This window comes from Trachymyrmex septentrionalis, unplaced genomic scaffold (assembly GCF_001594115.1).
Source record: "Trachymyrmex septentrionalis isolate Tsep2-gDNA-1 unplaced genomic scaffold, Tsep1.0 scaffold19, whole genome shotgun sequence".
In the NCBI taxonomy this organism is placed as follows: domain Eukaryota; kingdom Metazoa; phylum Arthropoda; class Insecta; order Hymenoptera; family Formicidae; genus Trachymyrmex; species Trachymyrmex septentrionalis.
In genome coordinates this window covers 5,401,829-5,426,769 of record NW_017305071.1, presented here as the reverse complement: position 1 = coordinate 5,426,769, position 24,941 = coordinate 5,401,829, and the positions used below count along the sequence as shown (strand labels likewise).

The 24,941-nt window shown below is 33.9% G+C and overlaps 2 protein-coding genes across 5 annotated transcripts; both read left to right on the top strand.

Moving 5' to 3' along the window:
- Positions 1–70: 70 nt before the first annotated feature.
- Positions 71–3,795, top strand: LOC108746980 (kelch domain-containing protein 10 homolog). 2 transcript variants are annotated; one of them, XM_018484153.1, is made up of 5 exons: positions 71–921; positions 1,083–1,554; positions 2,035–2,268; positions 2,760–3,089; positions 3,195–3,795. In XM_018484153.1, exons 2-5 carry the CDS (start codon positions 1,099–1,101, stop codon positions 3,369–3,371), a joined length of 1,197 nt encoding a protein of 398 aa, XP_018339655.1. In that variant the 5' UTR covers positions 71–921; positions 1,083–1,098; the 3' UTR covers positions 3,372–3,795. The 2 variants fall into 2 exon arrangements, with proteins under 2 accessions (XP_018339655.1, XP_018339654.1); XM_018484152.1 differs by having other exon boundaries at positions 71–1,554.
- Positions 3,796–6,331: 2,536 nt separating this feature from the next.
- LOC108746960 (TRPL translocation defect protein 14) lies at positions 6,332–24,711 on the top strand. 3 transcript variants are annotated; one of them, XM_018484113.1, is made up of 10 exons: positions 6,332–6,631; positions 14,535–14,602; positions 15,309–15,346; positions 16,137–16,174; positions 21,851–21,979; positions 22,063–22,135; positions 22,354–22,754; positions 22,986–23,193; positions 23,563–23,747; positions 24,032–24,711. In XM_018484113.1, the coding sequence occupies exons 2-10, from the start codon at positions 14,591–14,593 to the stop codon at positions 24,355–24,357; spliced, it is 1,410 nt and encodes a 469-aa protein (XP_018339615.1). In that variant the 5' UTR covers positions 6,332–6,631; positions 14,535–14,590; the 3' UTR covers positions 24,358–24,711. The 3 variants fall into 3 exon arrangements, with proteins under 3 accessions (XP_018339615.1, XP_018339614.1, XP_018339617.1); XM_018484112.1 differs by lacking the exon at positions 6,332–6,631 and adding an exon at positions 8,042–8,227; XM_018484115.1 differs by lacking the exon at positions 6,332–6,631 and adding an exon at positions 8,049–8,117.
- Positions 24,712–24,941: the final 230 nt, after the last annotated feature.

Genomic DNA, 24,941 nt, shown 5'->3' with positions numbered 1-24,941 from the left:
AACGATTGATGTTTGGAATTTTTCTAGAAACTCTAGATACTCCCATGTGATTGTTTAACTTCCGATTCCATTTCCATCGAGTTCCGGAAGTATTCCGGTGGATGTCGCGGGACTTTGCGGGACGCAATCTTATCCGGTAACGTGGATTGTTTTTACGTACGAAAATAAACACGGTTGCATTCTCGTTGGCTCTTCCACGCTTGCCTGTGTTTGAAAGACGAGATAGCCACATGATTGAATGCGTGTTGCGTACAAAGAGATGAAGTGAATGGTCAACGGTAACTTTGAAGTTCGAGAAAAAGCTTCCACGGAGAGGAGAACGTTTTGAAGTCGCTTGGAGTCAACTGTTAAAGCTTCTTGCGCCCTAAGAAAGCACGTTCTATTTAGAATCTACAAAAAATTGTAATTCTGAATATTAGGTCGGAAATCCATCTGGGGGGGGGGGGGAGAGGTAATAAAGAAGAAGAGCGCGCCTACGCGGAAGATGTCGGTCGTCGTGAGAATCGTAAGAAAGTGAGCGACTCGATCAGCACATCATCAAATTTATTGCGTAGGTATTGTGACTTTCGGGTCAGATAATCATTGGGCACAGAAGTAGAAGAAGAGAAAAGTGACGACTTCAATAGTCTGAGACCTCGTATAACTAAAAAAGAAGAGGAAGAGCGACATCGCAGTCAAGACGGAAAAGACGACTCTACTTTAATTCCTTTGATCTTCTGCACGAAAAATCTATTTCCGGCTAGTATACGACATTGCGGAAAGAAAGAAACTTGTCGCGTATCTTCCTCGCGCGAGATGACCGGTAATTCTTTCCCGAGGCAGTCACCAGGGTGATCCAGTCGCTAATATTGTGCCACAAACACGAGAGTTTTCGAAAGAACGAATTGGACGAATCTTAGTTTAGGATAGATAAATAGACAGGTAGGTGAGTGGTTGCAATCTCGCATGGAGATTAGGTAAACGCTCTTAAGGTTAGGAATGACCGCAGCGCGTGACGAAGCTTCATCAAAGAGGAGCGTCTTGTAGTTTGCCAAGTCTCTGATTGTTTTCGTAACTGCTTTTCGTCGTATTGCGACGTCTAGGTACACAACGCTGAGAATGATGGACGTAGAAATGTACACGTTCAAGCCATTTGTATTTATCAAGCCTGAGGTGAAAGGGAAGGAGCAACCGAAGGCCCGAAGCGGTCACCGGATTGCTTGCGATCATCGGAACCTGTACTCATATGGTGGCTTCAATCCATGCGTATCTGATACCGACCCTGACATGCGTGATGATCAGATGTGGAGTGCTAGCAAACCACTGTTTAAGGAACTATGGCGTTTCAATTTTGTCAGCAAACGCTGGTCCCGGCTACCTGGCCAAGAAAATATGCCGAACGAGCTGGCGTCAAATGCAGTGATACTGTGTGGCAATACGTTGATGGTGTATGGTGGTACCGGTGTACCATTTGGCGAGAGCTGTAGCAATCAGCTGTATGTCTGCAATGTAGACGACGGTGCCATCAACGTCGTGCCAGCCATAGGCGAGCTACCTGAACCTCAGTATGGACAGGTATAATCATTTTTGTCCTTATTTGACTTTCTATCTTCTGCAGGATACAGTACTAAGATTTATTTATCTAGTCAGGTACTGTGTCTGTGATTTATAATTTTTGTTTCTATCATATTGGAATAATATTGTTTCTATTAAAAATTATCATACATAAGATAGAAAAACTTGAGAACAAAGCTTGAATTGTTTGCTTGATGGTTTAATTATTGATTGGCAAACCATTAATTTTGTTCAATAAGAGATAACTGCTCTACCATAGAACTAGCCAATATCCTAATAAGAAATTGATTAAAGTAATGAAAATGAAAAAAAAAAAAGATTTATTAAAGACTAAATATGAATCTCAGGTTTTATGATAAAAATCTCAAGACTCTCTGATTTATATGTCACTGTTTTAGTCTATGTTATTTTTTTTATTACTTATATATGCAACAAATTTTTACTTATATAACAGTAAGATTATTTATTTTCTATGGATAGGCATTAGTATGCCATGGTTCCTATCTCTATACAGTTGGTGGCACTACTGGTTATGAATATACCTGTGACATTCATCGCTTCGATCTGAGAAGAAGTATCTGGGAGGTAGTATATATTTGTTCAGGCAAGGATGAATTAGAACCACATGGCAGATACAGACACGAGCTTGCTTTTGATGGCAAGATGATCTATGTTTTGGGTGGTGGTACTTCGACAGAATCATATGGTTTTTTGGTGAGTGAATAAATGTGTAAAGCTTCTACTTAAAAAGTATAAAGTAATACAATTGCCTTTGTATATATCATGATAAAAATGTAAAATTTAGTAATTACATATGAACTAGTTAATGTATGCATTTATACAAGGAATTTTAGCAAAAGTATATCAAAAATGTCTATTATTCCTAATAAATATTAATTTATTCGATAAGTATTTGCTACAACACATTAATAAAAGCATAATATTGTGTCTGTAAAAGTATACATTTTAATACATGTATTTTTACTAGTAAGTATATGCAGTCCTAAATTTTATGCTTTTATTGTGACATATTAATATATTATGATATATTTTATTGTGATATATTAATATAATATGTGTTGAGAAAGTGCGTATTAAATACATATATAATTATTAATGTATTAAATTTTCTGTAAAAGTATATATAAAAAAAATATGCAATAATTTTAATTTTCTCGTGTAATGTTTTGAAAAAATTTTTTCAGGAAATACCCGCGTTTGATTTGAAGACTAACAGTTGGAAGATTTTAAACACGCATGGCGAAACTGAAGAGACTATGGTACCGGCGCCACGACGTTGTCACGGTTCTGTGCAGTACACAGACGAGAGGAACGGCGTTACTTCGGTCGTCATATCGGGCGGTTACAATGGCGATCGAGTATTTAATGACGTTTGGCGACTTAATCTTAGCACACTGCGATGGACACGCTTGCGAGAATGCATCCTACCATGCCCAGTATACTTTCATTCGGCCGCGCTGACTCCGGAAGGTCGCATGTACATATTCGGCGGTATAGTCAAAATGAACAACAAGGTTATTATCGTATTCTAAATAGCATGACGTTCTACAAATGTTTTTTATTCAATGCACTTTCTTTTACTTATAATTGCGATTATTTGAATATTTTCATCATTACAGGTGAAAAGAACAAACGCGGTTTATTCTGCTTGGCTAACAATTCCCAAATTGTCCGAGATCTGCTGGGAAGCGTTGAATTATTATTGGGAGGATTTGAAAGACGCTTCACCGGACGAGTTGCTTAGCATGGGGATACCATTAAAATTTGTACAAAGACTTGAATTCTGCGACTGGTGAACGATTAGTTTCCTCGATATCTTCAAATTCTCAAATCAGATGTTTTTTACGCTATACGCACTTTAAAATGTTCGGCTACGCTTCGATCATTCGATATTTAGATTTATATAAAGGTGGTTCAACTTCTGAAATTTTTGATTTTTTGAGAAATGATGAAGTGCCGAATTCTCATATCTCTTGTAGCAATAAAGGAGTTCCTCCTGTTATAGAATAATTCGAAACGCACTGTGGTTATAAAATAATGGCAGTAAACATGGGGTGTTTTCCAACAACGTACACAGGTGACACAGTGTATCTTACACAAAGTGTTCCAACTATAACACAGTGTTACACTGCTCGACATAGTAAAAGGCTAAGTACGAGCGTGTAATATTTGTCGGTGTTACTAACTTTTAAAATAGTTATTTGGTAGCTGTACTTATTTTGCAATAAAATTTTCAAAAATCGTCAATTCTGAAAAAATTATAACTTAAGCTTAAATAAAAATCATAAATCTATTATTGATACGCTAAATGTTACTGGTAGGCTTTGTAACAGCAATTTTACTGGCGCCTAACCATTTGCAAGCTACTTGTCTATTGTATTTATGTTTATGTTAACTATAGTCTATTGTATCATACTTTATGTCTATTACTCTATTAACATGTAATCTTTTTCATTATTGCTTTGCAATAAACTAAATTAAAAATTTAAATTAAATATAATTATAAGAATAGAATGGAAGACTGCAATGCATTCTGATGTTACACTGTGAAATTAAATTGCGTTCCAACAAGTACTTTACATAGTGGAAATGTCTCTGTGTCCTAGCTGGAAAACAGCCATGAAGAATTGGATGTGCATGTTCGATCAGAACTGTCAAGTTTTTTTAAAAAAAAAAAAGGGATTAAGTTTTTAAAAATTTTAAAGCGTAAGAACTGTGTTTATAGACTCAAATTGATAACATACATCAAGTATATAAATGGTGTGCAGAAGTCAGGAATGGCCAAGAAAAGGTGAGCGATCTTCACGAACAGTGACTGCAACATTAGTCCAAAGATTTCTTCTTAACTGACCTAACTGAATGGATTTCTGATTCCTAAATTAGGATCGCAGTACCAGTTTTATCGAATCACTAGAGTATCAAAGACTTCTATTCTACAGACATAACACTGTCGCCAAAATGACAAAAGTGTCAGCATGTAAAGGAGAAATATTTGGAAAAAATGATCTAAATTAGGACTAAGCAACACATATAATTTTATCGCCATTACTAAAATTCCTGATGGAAGTTGAGCCACTCTTATAACTTTTGGTGCAACTTTTTTACTATTTTATCATAGTAATGTAAATGGTAAAGTAATTTCACATTGTACATTACTATTTATTATATTTGTGACAGCTATAACTTAATAGCGCAAACTATTGCCAAAATACCAAATCTGTCTTCTTTCTTACATTTGCGATTCAATCTGACAATTAACTTTAAATTACTGAATACGTATGGTATTTTCCTAATATCAACAATTGACGCATCTCTGTCTAAAACATTGTACAAATATAATAAGAATAGTTTAAAAGAATAATATATAAAAAGTTATATAAATTTAAGGATATGATTCATCATTCACATATTTAATGTTATGTACAGTATATTCATTCTGCCTTTATTCTAATGATATATAGTATTATATGTATTTACATCTTTTTCTTTAAGGGTGTTAGAATTAGAGATCATCGACGATTCACTGCGCGACGATGAGATTTTTCTGAATATTGAAATATGACAAGTGCAAATAATATCGAAGAATGCATGGGTCTGTTCTTTTTAGTTTGAACTTTTTGCATGGTTTACATTTTCTTTTTTTCTCTAATGAAAGAAAAAAAAGAAATAGATAGTGCAACAAGGTTCAGTTAAAAAAATAGACCTATAGAGTATTACTAATTGTGTGTTTTGTCTCAAAAAGGTTGTTAAACGTATATTTGTCCGCAGTGCCTATTAATTACAGCGATGCTCGTTAAACTGCTCGTTTGATAAATCAAAAATTTCAAGGATGCCCCTTGATCGTAATATTAATAATTTTCATTATTCTTTTCCTTCGTGCGTATATTTTACGTTAAAAAGAAACATATTTTGAGCACAAAATTCCAACATAAACTTTATATATATAAGTATAAAATATTTTATTATATAAAATATTTTATACTTGATGTCATTTAGAATAATTTAATCTTTATTCGTCTTACTTTTTCCTATGAATATCCGAAATATTAGTTTTATATTTTTAAATCTTTTTGGATATATATGATTGTGAATATATGTGTTGTCTATTAATGCCCCCGATGTAATTTCAGATTGCTCGAATATAAGATTAAATTTCATGATTCTTTAATCATTCTGAGCAGTGTACTATGCATCGTAATTACGCAATAGATCCGATCCTCAGCGCTGTTTACTTAAGATATTAGCTGTACATTAACTAATATCTGTTAATAGAAAAAAAAGATTGTAAATATAAAAAAGAAAAAGAGAGGAATACGGAAGAATCGATTCTACCGATTTAAATAATTTTATTTCATAAATCCATATTATAATGAAAATTGTAAAAAAAATATCGAGATTTGAAGAAATCGCATAAGTGACAACGATTAAATTAAAAACGAAAAAAAGATATTCGAGACTCTCCAGTGTCTGTATCTATTCTTTAAGTTTCCAAATTACTGATATTTGATCAAAATAAAAGTCTTTTTTTTTTTTTTAAACAAAATCAATGTAACTTTATTTTCGTTGGTTGTATTCTATTATTATCCCGTTATTTAAGAGTAAAGTAAAAAAAAAAATTTGTAGACTATGTACTAAAAATATTTAAAAATTATAAATATATATATAAGAATTACAATTAATTCAAACATAATATATATTTTTAGCAAATCGAAGGTTGAAAAAATACGTAAAGAGGTTTTACGTGGCTCTTTTACGTCCTCTTATGTTGCTCGGAAGGAGGATAAAATAAGGAAAACTTAGCAGAGCATGCTATCTATACCAAGGACATTATTTTTATTGTGGTTGTGCTAACGAGGACGACAAAGAAATGTTCGTTGGTTTTTTCCTCCATCGATATATTTTCCAAAGTAATTTAAACAGTCGCGATGTGGGGATGTGGTGAAATATATATAAAGACAACATTCATCACGGGTAAATCTTCTACAATCTCACGAGAGAAAATTGTTGTGCAAAGAGGTGTTTTTGTTCTCTAGACGCGGAATCAAAAACAATTTCGGTGAGTACAATTCCCGTATCACGAAAAAGCGCAATAACTAATGCCAAACCGAGCAGCATTTTAATTTAATTTGTCGATTTTTACAATCAGAATATATTCCAATATATACATAATAGATTTCATTGTCAGATATATAGATATAAATTTCGAATAAATATTGTCAATTTGAAACATTAAACAATGCATCATTTGCCATTTGTGGTTGTACTACAAAAAAATTTTATGGAAAAAATTCTTATATATTTCAATGTTAATTAATATTGAATTCAATTTGCGGCCGGTTTAGTATTTATATTTATATATATCGCATGAATTCCGTTATATTTATCTTCAAGAATTATCTTTAAAAAATATCTTCAAAAATATTCTCGAAGTCGAACGCATGTCTAAAACGAGAAAAAAAAAGACATTGCATATATTTATGACGATTAAGAAAAACATTTTTTTTAAACTTTAACAATTAACTATTTTTATTAATCCAATTATTATCTAATATTTTTGTTATTTATTTTTCAACTATTTCAATCTTTCAACGCGATTGTTACACGTTTATCGAACACTTGTTTTATAATATACGTTCGATATTTGGCATCGTTTAATAAAAGAATTCATTTTGCAAGAATAACAATGTAAGTTAATATTTCTTGTTAAAGTATGAAAAGATTCTTTTTGTTAAATATCTAACTTCATAAATATAAAGTAACAAACAAGGAGCCAAGTATTAAATCCGAAGGTTCATCGATAGCTGTGTACCAAAATTTACTACCGGTAGTAAAAATCTGTAGTTTACGTTACATGTATTGTGTAGATTTTGAGTACTGACAATAAATTTTGGAGCACACCCATTATTTTAAAACGCGAATGGGGCAACGAGCGTGGAAAGCATAGACGAACACGCTTGAATTTGGCGCGGAAGTCCGTCATCGTTTCCGTTTCCGTGGTGGTGCTCGTCGGCGCCTTCCGGCTCCGGTGGAGCGCGCGTGACTTCGCGCGATTCGCAACCGGAGTAACCGAAGTGACCAGCTGCGCAACTCACTTCAGATGCCTCCAAGCTGTGGTACGGGACGGACGTCCGTGCGTTTGTTGCGCCGAATCGTGGTCGCGCGAGACTCGCCGCACCGTGTTTTTTTCCTCTCTTCCTTCTACGTGAAAAGGGCCAGGTACCCGCGGTGAGAGAAGGCTCGCGAAATTTAACGGTTAATCACCGAACAAGCTAGCGCCGAGGATATTCTCGTCGCCGTCAGTCCTCCGCCCTCCCGTTTCTTTTCCATGCGTCGTCCGAGCACGCGGTCGAGCACGCGCCGATCCGAGATGTGCTACCAGGTATTTATGTAGTACCGACCACCGCCGCCTTCGAGCATCGTACACCCGCCACGTCCCCTCGGCGTCCCCCGTCACGTCGGAGGCCGGAGCGGAGGAAACAACCACCCTCCCGGCATCCCCGAGGAAGGCAACGTCGTTGTCGTCGAGCAGCGAGGGTGAGAAGGCGTGAGATAGGAGCAAGTGGAGAAGGAGCGATTCCGAACGGAAACGGAAGTGGAACCGCTGCGACGGCGATGGATCAGAAACGCGTGTACAAGTTAGTGCTAACCGGAGGTACGTAACAGGGGTATAATCGCGTTTATCCTCCTCCCCTCCCGTGCGTGCAAAACTGCTCCTCCGAGCTGGAGTAGATTAAGCGCGAATTGATTCCCCGTTCTGGACTTCGCCTCGAACGAATCTCGCTGATCGGGAAACCGTAGCGAGAGCGAGTCTGCAAGAGTAAAAACATGTGATGCGAAGTGTCTCCCATTGATTTTTTTTTCTTGGAATTTGCATATTTTGTGTGCTCCGCGATAGGGTCTATTTTTTTTCCCCTACACGGGAGAACCCTTTCTTTCCTTACTGCAGTCAAATATCGAAAATCTATTTCACTTTAAGTTCTAAAAGTGTATACTAGTTCAGGTATTAAAAAACAGGCCTAATACGTTGCAGTTAAATAGAGAGCTTTTTTATCAAGCAATTTTAGAAATATTTTACGATAAAGTATAACATGAGAGTTATGGAAAACTCGACAACGATAGCATATACTTACCTTGGTCTACTTTACTCTCAGTTTATTTTAAACTTCGTCAGATATATAAACTAAGACTTATTTCCACCAATATGGTTTAATTTTAATTTTGATTTTATTTTCCTATCTTTTTATAGTTATATAAGAATTAGAAAAAAAAATACACGAAGTTAATTGAGATTAATTTATATTGATAGAAAAGAACACAATGTCGATTCTTATTCGTTTCACATTTCGATTGATTCGTTGATTTTTACACGAGAATTTCCGGCTTCATTATTTTGTAATGCATATTCATCTATCTTACAATTATCGGAATCTAGCATTTCTAATCGTAGATACACGCAAAGAAGCGTTTTACTTATGTCATAATTAAGAATCGTTCTTCCGGGTGAAATCTCGAAGTTTACAAAGTCAGAAGAAACTGGTATTAATCGAGTTGCGACAAAATAAAATATAACAAAAAAATCCGGAAAGAGATACGACCAAAAAAAAAAGAGAGAAATGAGAATTACATAGGTTTACAGAGCGAAGCACGTGTTTCACTTAAAGAACATTCTAAAGCTGTTTTCTCACTACCGCCTGATTCTTTAGGTAGTGTTCGCTTTTAAACGCGAAGCCACTGGCATGTGTCTCCGTTATTTTTTTCCTCTTTTATAAATCTCTTACTCCGAGGACGATCACTGGCGATTGCTCGTCTCGTAATTTCGTGCCTGCAACGTGAGAATAGAACGCTGACGGATATGAGAATAGAACACGCGCGTGAGAAGTTTCTTTCACGCGAGCGGAATTTTCGCGAAGAGACGTTTTTCCCGGCCGGCGTGACGGACGCACGTGGTGTGGACTGCTCGTGTTTCTCTTGATCTTGAATCAAGAAATGAGTTCAAAGTCCACGGTTGAGAAAAAAAAGAGGAAGCATGCTAATTGTTAGCAGGGAAGCATGAATTTTTGCCCATGTAGAGTCAGATCGCGCGTATGTCAATAAAATTGAGATGTAATTCAATATAATTTTCGTAATTGAATTTTAGTGGAATCAAGTTCTGGCCCTTTTCCAAGCAGTTTTAGCATTCCCTGCAGACAAGTTTTAAAAAAGATTTTGGCGATGAGGTACAAAGAAGCAGGAAAATCTGAAAATATATTGAGAGAAAAATGTTTTGTATTTGTGGCTAGTAATTGCAATAAAATAATTAGTAAAATAATTAGGAGTTCCATTTTTATTTATTTGTTTAATTATTATTCTTATAACATTAGTACTATAATAAATTATTATTAGTAATAGTAATAATAATAAAAAATTAATAATTATAATTATTATTATAAAAGTGCTATAAGTTGTAATAATAATATTTATAGTTTTACTAAAACAATAGATACAAATGATGTAAAATAACACAGGGAAACATTGTATTCTTATTGCTTGCCAATTTTAAACAAAGATGAAATCATTGTGTTATACTGTGTCTTTTGCTGGAAAGCATCAAATTTATAGTACCAAAAATGATTATAAATTATAGTTATTTTGTTAATTGCAACAAAAAAATTTTTCCTTGGTGTATAGAATGCTTTTACTCTTATCGTTACGAAATTCTAATTTAAGGTCGAAGTTTCTGTATCTTTCTAGAAGAAATATACACAGAATAAAATATCACTCGGAATTCTTGAAAGAAAGTCTTCATGGAAAGAAAGAAACTCCGTATTAGGAAGAATTTTTTTATACAACGAAAACAAAGGAAATATCTCAACCTTTTCGCATACCTGTCTCTTGAAAGATCTCTTTTTGAAATACGTCGAAAGCTTTCGGGAAAAGCATAAAAATAAAATATATTATATATACCGTGAAAGAAATATAGAAACGGTGACTATATATCCTTTATCGTAAAAGACAGTCCTTTATTTCATGTAGTTGTCCTATTCTAGTGTTTCCAACTCAGTAGAATTTCTATCAGATTTGAAGTTTCCTTTTTATCGGGAGATTTTTGGGGGATACAAAAAATTTAAGAGAGTTTTCCAGTAACTTTTTGAGATGACTATACAAAAAACTCCAAATTACAGCTAAAATATTGAGAAAGTCGTAATATAAGGGATAACTTTGAACATCTGGCAACACTAAGTTGTCCTTCAGATTTATTTATTTTTTTCAAAATTAATTTTGTCTTTTATTTTAAATTCATAGGAAATTTCTTTCTAATTAGCATTCCAATATCTAATATCGCACTAATGAGCGAATATTTACGGAAACAGCTGACACATTTAATTTTAAGGACAATATTAGTCCAAGCAGAACAACAAAATCACAGTAAATACATCAAAATAAAGCGTGATTGATTGAAAAGTGACTTTTAATAATCAAATTTGCAACTATTTTGGTGTCATTTTGATATTATAATGATTTGTGTTTTACTTGGGAGTTAGTTATTTCAAATAGAAATACGCAGGAAAACTTCAGAAATTAATGCGCAGATTTCTGACAGACACAAACTATATAGTTTGGAAATATTTAGAAACAAAGTCCTAACATTTTTAGATTTGTCCTTCATTTTCTTTAAGAAATTATTACTGTAAATATAGATAATATCCCTGAAAATTTTTCTTATAATTTTTGTACGAATTGGAACATTTTTCAGAAGTACTAGAAATATTCGGAAAGTTTAATCTTCTCTCAGAATTTTTCATATTCTGAAATATTCTGAGATTTCTCATCCCATAATTAAAAAAAATATATTTTTTAATTTTTTATATTTTACAAACATTTCATCAGAAATTATAATTACAAAAAAATTTTAGAAATTTTATGATATTTCATAATTAACATATATGAAAAATTCTGAGAAAAGATTTTCTGAGAAATGTTCCAATTTGTATAAAAAAAAATGTGAGAAAGTTATAAAATTATATAGAAATTCTGAAAAATTGTATGAAAAATCTTGAGAACAATTTTCACCAGGGATGGTTAATTCCAACCGTTAGATCGAAAATTTTGCAAATGAGATACCAACTCGGTTCATCTCGCCATTCGTGCTGCTGTAACACCGCATCGCACTGTCTCTTACCGTTCTCTTTGCAACGTTTTGCAACGTTCGTTATCGTAGCCACACGCGGATGTCGATCGATTCCACGCGCCACGCAGGGACACGCGGTCACAACTGTACCGGGTGACCTGGGAGAAGAGTCCCGCCGAGAACGGAACTCCGTCCGCATAAATTTTCATTTAATCCATTGTACGGACAAAAAAGCTTTCATACTTTATTCTATTCATGCAGTTGTTTTTTTTTGCGTCATTTAAAACATTATTTAGTCGCAATCCGTATTGTTCATTGTGCTGCATTACGATTAAAGTCTAACTTTACTCTTATTACGTTACGAAAGTAAGTTGCGATTTCAATTTAAAGTCTACACCTTTCGACAGAATAAAATATCGTTCGGAAGAAAACACACTTTGCTTGAAAGAAAGGAACTCTGGATTAAGGCAGAAAGAGTTTTATATAACAAGAAATACAAAGGAGGCACACCACGTCGACTTAGATTGTATTACTCATTATTTACTGGCGATAGCCAATGTTGAATGTGAAACAGATCCGCATCTCGTACTGAGACCAACTGCACGCTTTTCAGACATCTCTCAGACATCCGCGTTACATGAGTCAGACATTATTTTTCTTCGGCGTCGATATTTCTTATGTTTATCATATATCAGCAGATAAAAGCGGGAAGTACTCAAATTCACAGATAACGCAAACGACATAACAGATAGCCTTGTTGATAAATTCGTTTTATCGTTGACGACGCGTTATCTTTTGTTGAATAACGGATATTTATATCAACTGACAGATTAAAAACGTAGAATAATTTAACAAAATAATTTAACAAAATTTAAATAATGAAATTTTTACGAAATCTAGAACTTGAGTTACTTGATACGAATGAGTATAATAAAGAAACCTTGAAAAGAACTTTTTTATTTTGCTCCTTTTTATTTTGCCAGAAATTCAAAGTTTATATGCTCACAATGTTGGCAACAATGTATTCGAATAATGGAAGATAAGATACGAAAAGTATAAGAAAGGTCAAACATGTAAATAATTACATCTCAAATTAGACTAGTTTATTTAAGGCTTCTGATTAGTCATCACAGCCATATTGAATCGTGATGTCATGAGCGAGAAACGACACGTTAATTTTTATTACGTACCATTTATAAATAAAGACAATGTGGATAAAATGATGAAATTGCTTTAAAACGTAAAAATAGACGAAAACTATGCTTATCCTCCCTGACAGTCGGTAAATAATCGTGAAATATGATAAAAGACACATGAAGTGCTTTTATTTAATGCGCATACATAGCTTATTTTCACTTACACGTACCTTTTATCGCAGTTTTTGCGATTATTTACTGTCAGGGGAGATAAACATAGTTTTCGTCCATTTTTATAAATGTTTCGGAGCAATCTCATTATTTTGTTTTATCCAAATGTTTTTATTTATAAATGACACGTAATAAAAGTTAACGTACCATTTCTTGCTTCTGTCTTTACGATTCAATATGACTATGGTGATTACTAAGGAGTTTTAAGCATCAACAATAAAGAAAATAAAACTAGTTTTTCAAATCATTAGACAACATACGGACGTTTCGGCTTCCCTTAGTCATTCTCAATCAAATTAAAAAATTATAACAGAAAGAAATTAAGAAGATAAGAAATTCTTAATTTCTTTCTATTATAATTTTTTAACTTGGCTGAAGGTGACTAAGTGAAATCGCAAACTTCCATTTGTTGTTTAATGGTTTGAAAAGCTAGTTTTTATTTCTTGATTAATGATGCTTTTTTATCAATTATATGTTCGTGTTTGATCTTTCTTGTACTTTTCATTGCTTTGCAATTCCGAGCTAGAAGAAATAAGATATTCTTTATTTTCTTGAAGACTAATCTTGATTTAAACATTCATACAATTTAAATAAGATTTTCTACGAAACTCAACGAGTTTTGTAGTGAAAGCAGAAGAAAAATTATAGTAAAAAGAAATCTTATTAGAGGGGAATAATTTTTTTTCAAAAGTAATCTTAAAAATAATTTCATTGTTTTTCTACACTGAAGGGAAATAATTTGGTTGCATTTTTTTATCAGAAGAGTGTAGAGAATCAAGGAATTCTGTTCTGTTTAGTTTTGGGATAAGGGTAAACATTAAATTAGACTGAGTATCAGGATATGATACGTTTTATAAAATAGCGGAACATTTGTTTTTAACTTACAAAGCACAATAAATGAAAATATTAATTTGAATTAATTCTCCTCACTTTATTTTGCTAACTTATGTAGATATGACATAATATTAGGATGCCAAGATATAACTAGAGAATCGATTGTGTATTTTGAAATGAGATGAAAAATTACAAAAGTGAACAAATTCCCTTGGTCAATTAAATTATGAGTATTCTAGTGTATTTGCTCACTTTTGTAATTTTCACCTTATTTTGTGATACACAATCGGCCCTCAGAGAGAAGAAGTTTTGGAAAAGTTCTGGAATTTTTTTGATGGGACGCGTGATTTATTTTGGGATTGGATCATAGTGAGCTCAAATTCACTATCCCGATGTATAACGAGCATGATGCATAACGTCGCGACGACTTAATAGCCGTGCTGGCGCGCGCCAATTAAATTCAATTTGACTTTTATTGGCATCTGCCTTTTCATACGCTCATCGTTTATTTTACGTAACGAAAGAGACGGAGAAGGAGATGGTAATATCATAAAGTAAAGCGTAACGATCCGAATATATCGATCTCGGTCTTGCGCAAATTTTTTCAAGAATTTCAGCGCAATCTGTCTAATAAGTGTTTGCTATTGCAGGACCATGTGGTGGCAAAACAACCGGGCAGACCAGGCTGTGCACCTTCTTTGAGAATATGGGCTGGAAGGTAGGTAGAACCCTTTGGTTTTAAAAACAAAAAGTTTCCGCAAAGAAAGAAAGAAAGGAGAAAAAAATAGAAATCTCCGTTGCATATTTTTCCCCCAATTGATTTTTAGCTTTTTTCTCCAAGAGCGATGCTCGCTCTATTCCACATTAGATTCAATTCGACAGATGCCGTACACCAGGGTTGTTCGTTATTGATGGAATAGCCGAGAAGGGGATAATTATCATTCTGTATAGAGTCTAGCGTGTACTTGCAGAAATCGTTCGATTGTCGCGTGCTAGTACAATAATATTCGAGTCAAGGATAACACATTACGGCATAATCGAGCCACATTTTTTCCATAGCTCGTCTCTCTCTGGAGCGAGATTTTACCTTGCCTTAAGTCGTACAGCGAGTCGTAACTGCGTGTAGAGGTCGATTTTTAAATATCAACTCGTCGAGCTTTGCGGAATGCATACTTTTGATCGATTTAAAGTCGAGTCTTTCTTAAAGAAAAAGAAAGAAAAAGGAATGTTATAACAGCAATGATCTTTAAATTATTCTAAAAAGTTTTAAATAAATTATAAGGTTATGAATCAATGTCTCGCAAACTGAATTTCGAGTAAAAAAAAAAAAGAAATTTTGAAAAGAGACGAAAACGCGATCTAGTTTCGGGGGCTCTTACCCTTCGTTTTGGATTCGATAGAGCGGTGGTTGTCTTCTTTTTCAGGTGTTCCGTGTCCCCGAGACAGCGACCGTGCTGCTCAGGTATGCAATTATACGATCACAAGTTTACAAAAAAAAAAAAAAGAAAGCGAGAGACAGTGAGAAAGAAAGAAATTGAAACGAGAGTCACTCTTGAACGATTACGGTTTTCTTTCGAATTAACCCTGGAATGCCCTTACAATGAAGTGTCTCAAGGATTGAAAAATGGAGAGATATAATCTGGGAAGATTAAAATTGGACATTGCAGAAAAGTAATCTGAAATTAATTTAAAAAATAATTTGTCAAAATTACAGAGAATATGAACGAAGATATATGGAATGAAAGTTTCACAAATCTGTGTGTACTTAATTTTTTTTTACGCATTGCAGGGTTAAAAGGACTTTTTAAAGACTGAAATAAAGCCGTTCGCCCTCTCGCTCTCGTTCAGTCAAGTATCGTAATGAAAAATTCGTGGAATAAGCTTCGAAGAGTAAATTTTAAGTGAGCGAAGTAATTTGCGTCTCGACAAGCTATACGCAAAAAACTTTCAAGATTACTCGACAGGAGCTTCTAGAAAACTTACTATAATATTTGCACGTTGATTCTATTTCGCGAGAAATAGCACTGTGGCGTAGAGAGACATTTAGAGGCGATTTCAAATAGTATCCATGTATAATGACGAACTCCTTCAATTGCCGCTGTAGTTGCAGCTGCGAGATATATATTTAAGACTGTTTTAACGTCACAATTACGTTGCAAACGTTTGATTAAACGCAATTAATAAACGCTCGCGTTGCAGTGTGTATCTAGGCAATTGTCTCATATCTGCTGTCTGCTTTCTTTCCATTTCAGTGGCGGCATCAAGTTTTCAGACCTGAACGCGGAGGAGGGTAAGTCTGCTGATTATATCACTTTTACGCCCCACCCCCCTCCCCTCCCCCATCACCCGTTTCCTCTTTACACTCGCGTCTTTTGACTTTTGTCATTTTCATTTACATATATGTATATTTAATAATTAAAACGTAAATTAAAAAACTTATCTTTAATAACATATAGATATGCGGAAATTAGCGTAGGAATGCATGGATTTTCAATCCATGATGCAAATTCAGGCCAAAGCTACAGTAATTGATATTATTAATTAAAGAAGGATCAAACTGACTGACTTGACATTCTTTCGTTTATCTGGCAGAATTGGATTAATGTATTAACTGTCGATTTGCTTTTTCCTTTTTTTCACGATTTTTCGAAAATAAATGAGACAGAAGACGAATAAAAAAAACGCGAGATATCATTATTATTAACAATTTTCACTAGCCTGTGTGTGCGAAGAAAAAAAATTAAAGGTTGATAAGATCAAGAAACGAGTAAAAATATTACAAGATAATAATTAGTACTATATGTATATAGTGTAACTAATTTAATATCAAATTATGTCCAATGTGTAGATGAAAATGTTTCAACTCACAAAGTCTTCTTCAGTTCGTAATGGTTTCGATATATAATATTAAAATTATATAAAGAAAAAAAAGATATATGAACTACATTGAAAAAAATATGTTTGGTTGAAAATGGACAAACCAGAAAATTCTGATTATATCAATCAGAATTCCGATTATTTCAACGAGAATTTTTCGATTAAACTTTCTGATTAAATCTACTAAAATTCTAGTTAGAGATAATCGGAATGGGTTCTGATGGGTATCATCAGAATTTTCTAGTTTGTCCATTTTCAATTAAACCTTTTTTTTCGGTGTAGAATACCTTCATATTTTTATTTTTATGTATAATTTTCATATTATATCAATTTCAGAAACGTATTTATCTACACATCATTTTTCACACTTTTGAACATCATTTGACATTAAATTAGTTATATATAGGTACCTATTATCTTTATTGTCTTGTAATCTTTTCCTCGTTTCTTAGCCTTTATCAACGTTCATCTTTTTATTATTTTTTGTCAACCTTAAAAAATTGCGACTTGGAAATATTACCCCGGTAATACGATGGATTGCGTCAACCGTCGCAATCGCGATGTGAGGATAAGCACGGACGGAAAAATCCCAAGCTTTAGACAGAGGAGAAGGACAGAGGAAAAGAGAGAGAAAAAGGATATCGCATCTTGACGGAAAAAAAAAAAAAAAAAAAAAAACCAGTTGGACCTGTTATATCGCGTATGAAACGTTGGATGCCGAAAGAAACCGTGGACCTCTCCCACGTGGAGTAAACATCTCGTTCCGCCCAGAACAGCTGTAAACGTTGCATTTGATGAGCACGATGGATCGCCGCGAGCTTGTTTCGCATTTCGTTTATACAGCATACCCGGTTGCGTAACGTCAAAATTCTTGCTTAAGTTACAGTAAACTTGGCCTTCCGTTCTATGATATACACTGTTAAATCTATGTCAAATTATATTCAATTAGAGTTACTTATTTTAATTATTTCTATAAATCACCATTACTTCTACTTAATATGTCGTTAATTTAATTAAAATAATAGAGTTTAACAATTTAACTAAAAAAAAAATATATATATTAAATTTGATTAAATGATTCAAATATTTAGTTTATTATTTACTATATAAGTGCATACGTTAATTTTGCGTGTTGTTTACTTTGAAATTAATCACAGAAATGATTTACATACACCAAAGGATTAAAAGTAACAAAATGTTATTTAATATATTTACGGGAGATTATTATTACTCCTTTGATATATATCTAATAGTGGTATTGTGATGGACTTTGTTCACACTGACCGATCGTCACGCGAAATTTCATTACTTATCGCTTCGTCCGTTTTACGTCTTGCCTTGTCAATTGGTCCACCTTTCAGTCCCCCGTTCTATTTTTAATCTCTCTTGCACCATTATTTCTCCTGCAAATAACTTCACGCAGAACGTATTGTGTGCGCTTGGCCGAGCTTGTCTGTCGATGCACACTTCTTTTTTATTTTATGAATTCATAAAACGTCCCATCCCACCGGGACTGAAAGGTTTGCGTTATGTCGAGATAAGATAATAAATGTTGCTACGTCGGTGGTCGTGTCTGTTCAAAATTGTGTTCGCCCTTACGTAAGACGATCGTGCGACTTTAATCAGCTCGCCCTTGAACGGAAACGAACGAACATGAATATCAGGCTTCCTCCGCTTACGTTTTATGCATACGTTTTAGCTTGTCGAGTATATCAAATTTACCTTAGTTTGCATCTTTTCCATTATACGATTTTTATAAGAGCTATATATAAACGTCAATCACGTCAATAAAATTGAGCTGGAGATAATTTACACTCTAGGTAGCAAGTTGACGTTGTTCGTCATTATTTGGACAACATTGGACGCTATTTTGATAAAAAATTAACGAAAAAAATAACATTAGCTTGCTACTTGGGAATTAATCATATATGTTAAAATGACGTGATTCCTAAGAAGAACAAATCACGATAATGTCAGAATGACGTTAAAATGAATTACAAATGACTGAAAAATGCTGATTTTGATGTCATTCTGATAATTTGTCCTGCTTTTTTTAGATTCTTTTATCAAAAACATATGACAGTTTTTGTAAAATATTTGATTTTTTTCTCGAGTTAATAGTAAATTTGCGGAAATAAAAAAAGTTAGAAATTCATGACTTTAGTTTACACTGAGAAAAATATCTGGTTGAAAAATTCTGATTATATCAATCGGAATTCTAATTATCTTAACTCGAATTCTAGTGGATTTAATAGAAAATTCGAATTCTCTCTCTTGTCTACTTTTCAATTAATCCAACCAGACATTTTTTTCAACATTGTTTGCTTGCATTCGTATATTTTAAATCTCATCACGATGGATTATCACTTTTTGAAGCTCTAAAAGCTTCAACTTTTCAACTCTTTTGATTCCTCGCAGACCGTAGTTAATTGAAAGAACTGACGTACGTGTGCGTTTACGATGTTCGCGACAAATCGAAAGACTAAAAACGTTGAATTGTTACCGCCTTTATTTCTCGTCATTTGTCATTGTGCTATTCTTTTGCGAAGGAACATTCGTCAGTCAGAAAAGAAAAATATAAAAAAAACACGATGGCGAAACTCGAGTGCGGTAATACGATCCGCGTGTTTTTTTTTCTTCTCGTTGTCGACGATATTAGACTCTTGACACTAGTCTGTTACACTTGCGCAAAGGAGAAAAAAATTTCATTTAATTTCGTTAAAAAGAAAGATTGTATAGAAACCGAGAACAATCGAAGAATTCCAAACTTCGATGGCGCAAAAGTTTAATTCGTATCTTCATCTAGCGAGACTTCTTTCATCAGTTCCTTTCAATGAGTTTTCTTTCGCGATTTGATCGTCGAGTGCAAAAGCGAGAAGCGTGATATTCTTTTCAACTCGAGTTTCCAAGTCTTAATGACGACGCAAGGCCAAGATCAAGGTTGGTTCTAGCGGAGAGCCCGTATTCCTTGCACGCGAGATCCTCTTGTCTAGATCATAGGAGGCATGAAGGCAAAGTGAGATGGCCGGAGATCTTGGAGATCGATTCTGGCGTGGGTGAGTCCGAATTATCGCGCTAGAGTATATGGCCTGAGACACGATGTAACACAATGTAAGAACAAGCATAAGGAAGTGTTTTGAAAATATTTGAGATAATCTTTTTAAGATAATCAAAATTTTATTTTTCACCAACTTTTCCCTGTCTCGCTCTAAAGAATATTTGAGGAGCAGACTTTTCGAAATGCATTTGTTCAAAATTTGTAATTTTCAAAAAACGAGAAAGAAAGGAACTACGCACACAAGAAAATTATGCACTTTACAGAAAATAACAATATGCCAATCAGTAGAATATGAAATATTAAACAAAATTGCTAAAAACATTAAACAAATGCATTTTATTTGTCTCTAGTTAAAAAATGCACTTCCAAATGTATATGTTTTTTCAGCATATAAAGCCTATTCTATAATGTGATCTTTATTTCCTGTTTTGTGTTTTTTACCTTTTGCTTTTTTCTCCTTTGCAACCATTTTATCGACAATCGTACTTCTTGTCTCTTTCGAAGTTCCTTAATTTTTATCTCAAGCGACAGAAACCGAAAAACAGGATAAGAAGCAAAAAAAGACAAGATGTAAAAGAATAGCAAAAAAGAAGAAACAAGAAACAAAAAGCACATTGTAGAATAGACTTAAATTAACGATGAAAAAATGCTTTCTGAATATCTCAGAGTAGCTTATAATGAGTCTTTTAACACTAAACACTACGCCACCTTTAACTAAAAAAATGAAATTTGGAACAAAACACATTTTGAAAGTCTGCTCCTCATTTGTTAAATTGATCGTCTTTAGCGCCTAGTATATAAAATAGAATTTATTGCAGTAATATATCATTTTTTAATTCTTCTTAAAGAAAAAAAATGTTTTGATTAGCGTTTCACTAATGATGATTTAATGCGAGTCGAAGCGTTTGAAGTTGTATTCAATATTCAATTAATTTTTATTTATGTACGAGAAATATGATTATTTATTAGCGTTAAATTCTTGCTTTATCTATTAGTATTGTAATTTATTCTTAAAAAAGTTAACGATTTAATTCTCTTCGAAGAATTATAGGCTGAAGAGTAATATGTGCCTAATGAAATGAAAAGCAAAAGAAACTTTCAAGTGTGCGAAATAATTTCCGATTGTTAAAGTAAAATTAAATAATTTTTTATCTATGTTCAGAATTTTATAAAATTAATTTTTCTATTAACGCTTTTTCAATTTGCTAATTAATAAGCCAATTATAATATCGACACACTTTTTCATGCTGCCTTGTAGACATAGGAGCTTATTTTATCCCAAAGTCGCATCTTCCTGGTTATCGATCGCTTCTCGTAGTCCCGTTATGCGTGTCGGCAATATTATACATATTTTACCAATTAAGAGAACTAAACCTATTTTCGGTCACAGTAGATCTTAGGGCTTAAATATTTCAGAATTTATATACATATCCAATTCTGCAAATCGCCGAAATCTTTTATATTTCCTATTTCTTACATTTTAATTTTTACACTTCATTGTGTTTCAGCCAAGGCTGTCTAAAACTCGCCGACGAGAGACGAATCCTCGCGCACTTCTCTATTCTAAAATAAATCAAATCTCTTCAATTATGAAATGAAATTATCCAAGATAAGATCTTGCCTTTTTCAAAGTTGGCAAAATAATACAGACAGAAGAATCTATTAAATATGTAAATATCGATTAAAATAAGTCGCGAATTTCGTTTTCATAACGAACGAGGATCGTCCGCCTGTCTCGCTAGAATCTCGCTTCAAAAGTACCTTATCCAAGGATCAATGAGACCTCTAACTATAAAGAATTATCTTTTAGACAACTTGATTAGTATACTCGCTATAATTCCAAAAATATCGTCCCTAAAGAAGTTTATCGAGCTTTCTTCCTTAAAATTTCAGACCTCTTTTATCGAGATAAATAATGCGATTATTCAGGCTAGCGCTTCAAGTATCGCTGAAGTCCATCGTCCTTCGCATATAACAATTCGAGGGAAAACATTCATTGTATAATACTGCATTTTCTTACGTATGTTGCAGCATTCAAATTTCAGGAAAATCTTTTGCGCACGATGATACAAATCGAGAACACTTTCTTTCAACTGGGTGAGAGTTGTTCGAGGAATTGCCTGATCATCTGTGATCGCGGTGCAATGGATGCCTCCGCCTGTTAGTACAAATCTTTGAAAAGAATTGATTTAATTAGATAAAATTTTCTCAGTAATGAAAAATTAATGAGAGAAATTTTGCAGTCATTTCGAAAGATAAATGGGAGCTTATGATGGCATCAAACGGATGGAACAATGTCGAACTAAGGGACAACAGGTATTGAAATTAAGGATACAAGAAAGTTTGTAAATTCATCACTCGTCTTTGTCTTTGGGATCGATATGAAAATTAATAAATTAATCTTCTCATACTTTTTAATATTGTAATATTGCAGGTTCTATTTGTATTATATTTGTATTATATTTTAGTGCTGACATTAATTTATTTAATATTTTCACCATAAAGCAATTCGTTTTTTCTCCCATGTTGATCAGGTACAACCAGATCATCCACATGGTTTCGGCCGCGAACGGCGCCGAGGAATTCTACTCCACAGAGGAACATGCGTGTCGCTCCGAAGGTGTTGAACTCGCTCGCGAGCTCGATTACAAGGCTGCGGCTGCTTGGGTCGGTCATCCGTACTTTGATGTCATCGATAACTCGCAGGATTTTGAGTCGAAAATCTGCCGAATGATCGAATGTGTGTGCCAGAAACTGGGCATCGACACCGGCGACCGGTTGCGCGCCAGCAGCCGCAAGGTCAAGTTCCTCGTGACAGCGCCGCTGCCGGCGGATAGCGAGTTCCCGCCTTTCCAGGACTTCGACGTCGTGCATAATTACCTCCAAAGCAACAATCCCAAGATGCAGGCCCGTTTACGCAAACGCGGTCAGAAAGGTAAATCATCACCTTGCGACCGACGAAAAACTCTTGCTCCCTTTACTGATCCAATTGTTCATGAAGCACATTATCACTTGAAAGAGAGAAGTTTATTATCATTATCATGGGAAAATTTGATAATTTTTTGTATCTTTGAATTAGTATCGCATCATTGTCACATTTTATTTTTCTACATTAAATGAAGATTCGAGTGATGATATAATTTGAATTTTCTATTCTTTATAAAAGGTCACTGGTCATATATTCACACAATTCGTCGACCCAAAATATGTGGCCAAGTAATCGAGGTGAAGACTCAGCTGACGCATCGAGACTACCTGAATATGTTGGCCCAGCGCGACGACTCGCATTTCACTATCTTCAAACGTCGCCGTTGCTTTCTAATCAACAATCAGTATTTTCAATTAGACATATACAGAAAACCGGCGCATCGCAGGTAATACAGTATTCTCAACACTGAATGAATTAAAACATTGAATTAAAACTCTATCCATTTTCGATGGAAAAATCGATTCTATATTTATCGAAAAATTAATAAAAAATGAACTTAATAAATCCAAAACATCTTACATGATTGATCTTTTTATACTTGTCGCAATAGCGCATACGAAATATATCTCGAGAAATATTTAATTATAATTAATTTCAAGATTCAGATTATTAAATATTAAAATATTTAGTTTTTAAACGCACATCTTTTTCGCTTCTGCTAAGATCTTTGCTTCATTCTTATGTACTTATTCATCGGAAGAGAAGAAAGAACATCGTGTTGCTCTAAATAATATAACTTTTGCATACTTTACAGATGTCAAGGCTTAATGTTACTCGAAACGTACACAGCGTTGACGGCTGATGAGTTGAAAAACATTTTGCCTCAATTCCTCATAATCGAGAAGGAAGTCACCGGTAATCCAGACTACAGCATGTTCAACCTCAGCTTACTCGAGGAATGGAACAGTACCAATAAATACTGCCCCAACTTGCAACATGGTATTGTATTGACGTACTTAAATCCTGTAACTAAAAAAATCTATTTATTTTGTTACATAAGTACATTTATTTTTATATCATCTATTATGACTTTACTAAAAAAAGTTTATTTCTTATATACCTTATAGTATATAAACGTAGAAAACGTGGCTCGATGATTTATTTTTTCGGCCATTCGAGCTTCACGTAGTACAACCGCATTAAATAGTAACTACCTGAAATTAACTAATGATAGAAACCGCTGTATCTGAATGTAAACGCAAATAGCGCTTGACATTTTGCAGGCACTATGCAATTGGCAGACAATCAAGGTATCCCGATTTTGAAGAATCTAACGACTATGATACAAAGCAACGGAATTGATTGCAAAACTGGTAACACATTGGATCCGATTATAAACTATCAACAGACGATTGTTAACAAGAGCGTCAATGGCGCCCGAAATGGTTTGATCAACGGTAAGGCGACGTTTGCTGAGCGATGTAACATAAACGACGATGGCCAAGAACCAGAAATTCGCAATGGCGATTCAACCATGAGGCCCGACGAGAGTTTGCGAGAATTAAAAGTCGATAAACCGCAGAAGAATGGATTTGATAATAGATTCTAAGGATATACGGAAAATTAAAGAAATAATAAAGTCTCTCAATAAGCAATTCGCAAACAATTCTGAATTATAACAGGGACTTAAATTCAGTATCGATGCGAATCTTATCTGAATTAATACTGAGTAAACAACTGCTAGTGCGATAGACTTCTAAAATTTCACACAGATAATATCTATTTTTTAATCAAACTTGCGTGTCGTACTTAAGGAATTTTCGTGGAGGGTCTTACGGCCAAGTTTCGTCAACGTCGATTAAATTTGGATCCGAATTAGGATCCAATGTAAATCTTCCAAGAATATGACGAAATTTGCACGACATTTCAAAAAATCTTAAGATATTTAACAGATTTTTAAATAATACATTTTTCATTCTCTAACATTTTCTTACAATTTTAAAAAATTTCAGATGAAAAAATATTTGTAGGAAATGTCGATTGAAATTGTCATTTTCGTCCTTCGTGTGATATTTGATAAGTTTCATCACACTTCTCATATCATTTCTTTTTGAATTTATACAGGAAAGAGGAGATAAAGAATGAGCTAAAGAAGAATTAAAGATGAAGTGAACAAAAGTTAAAGTTATGCGA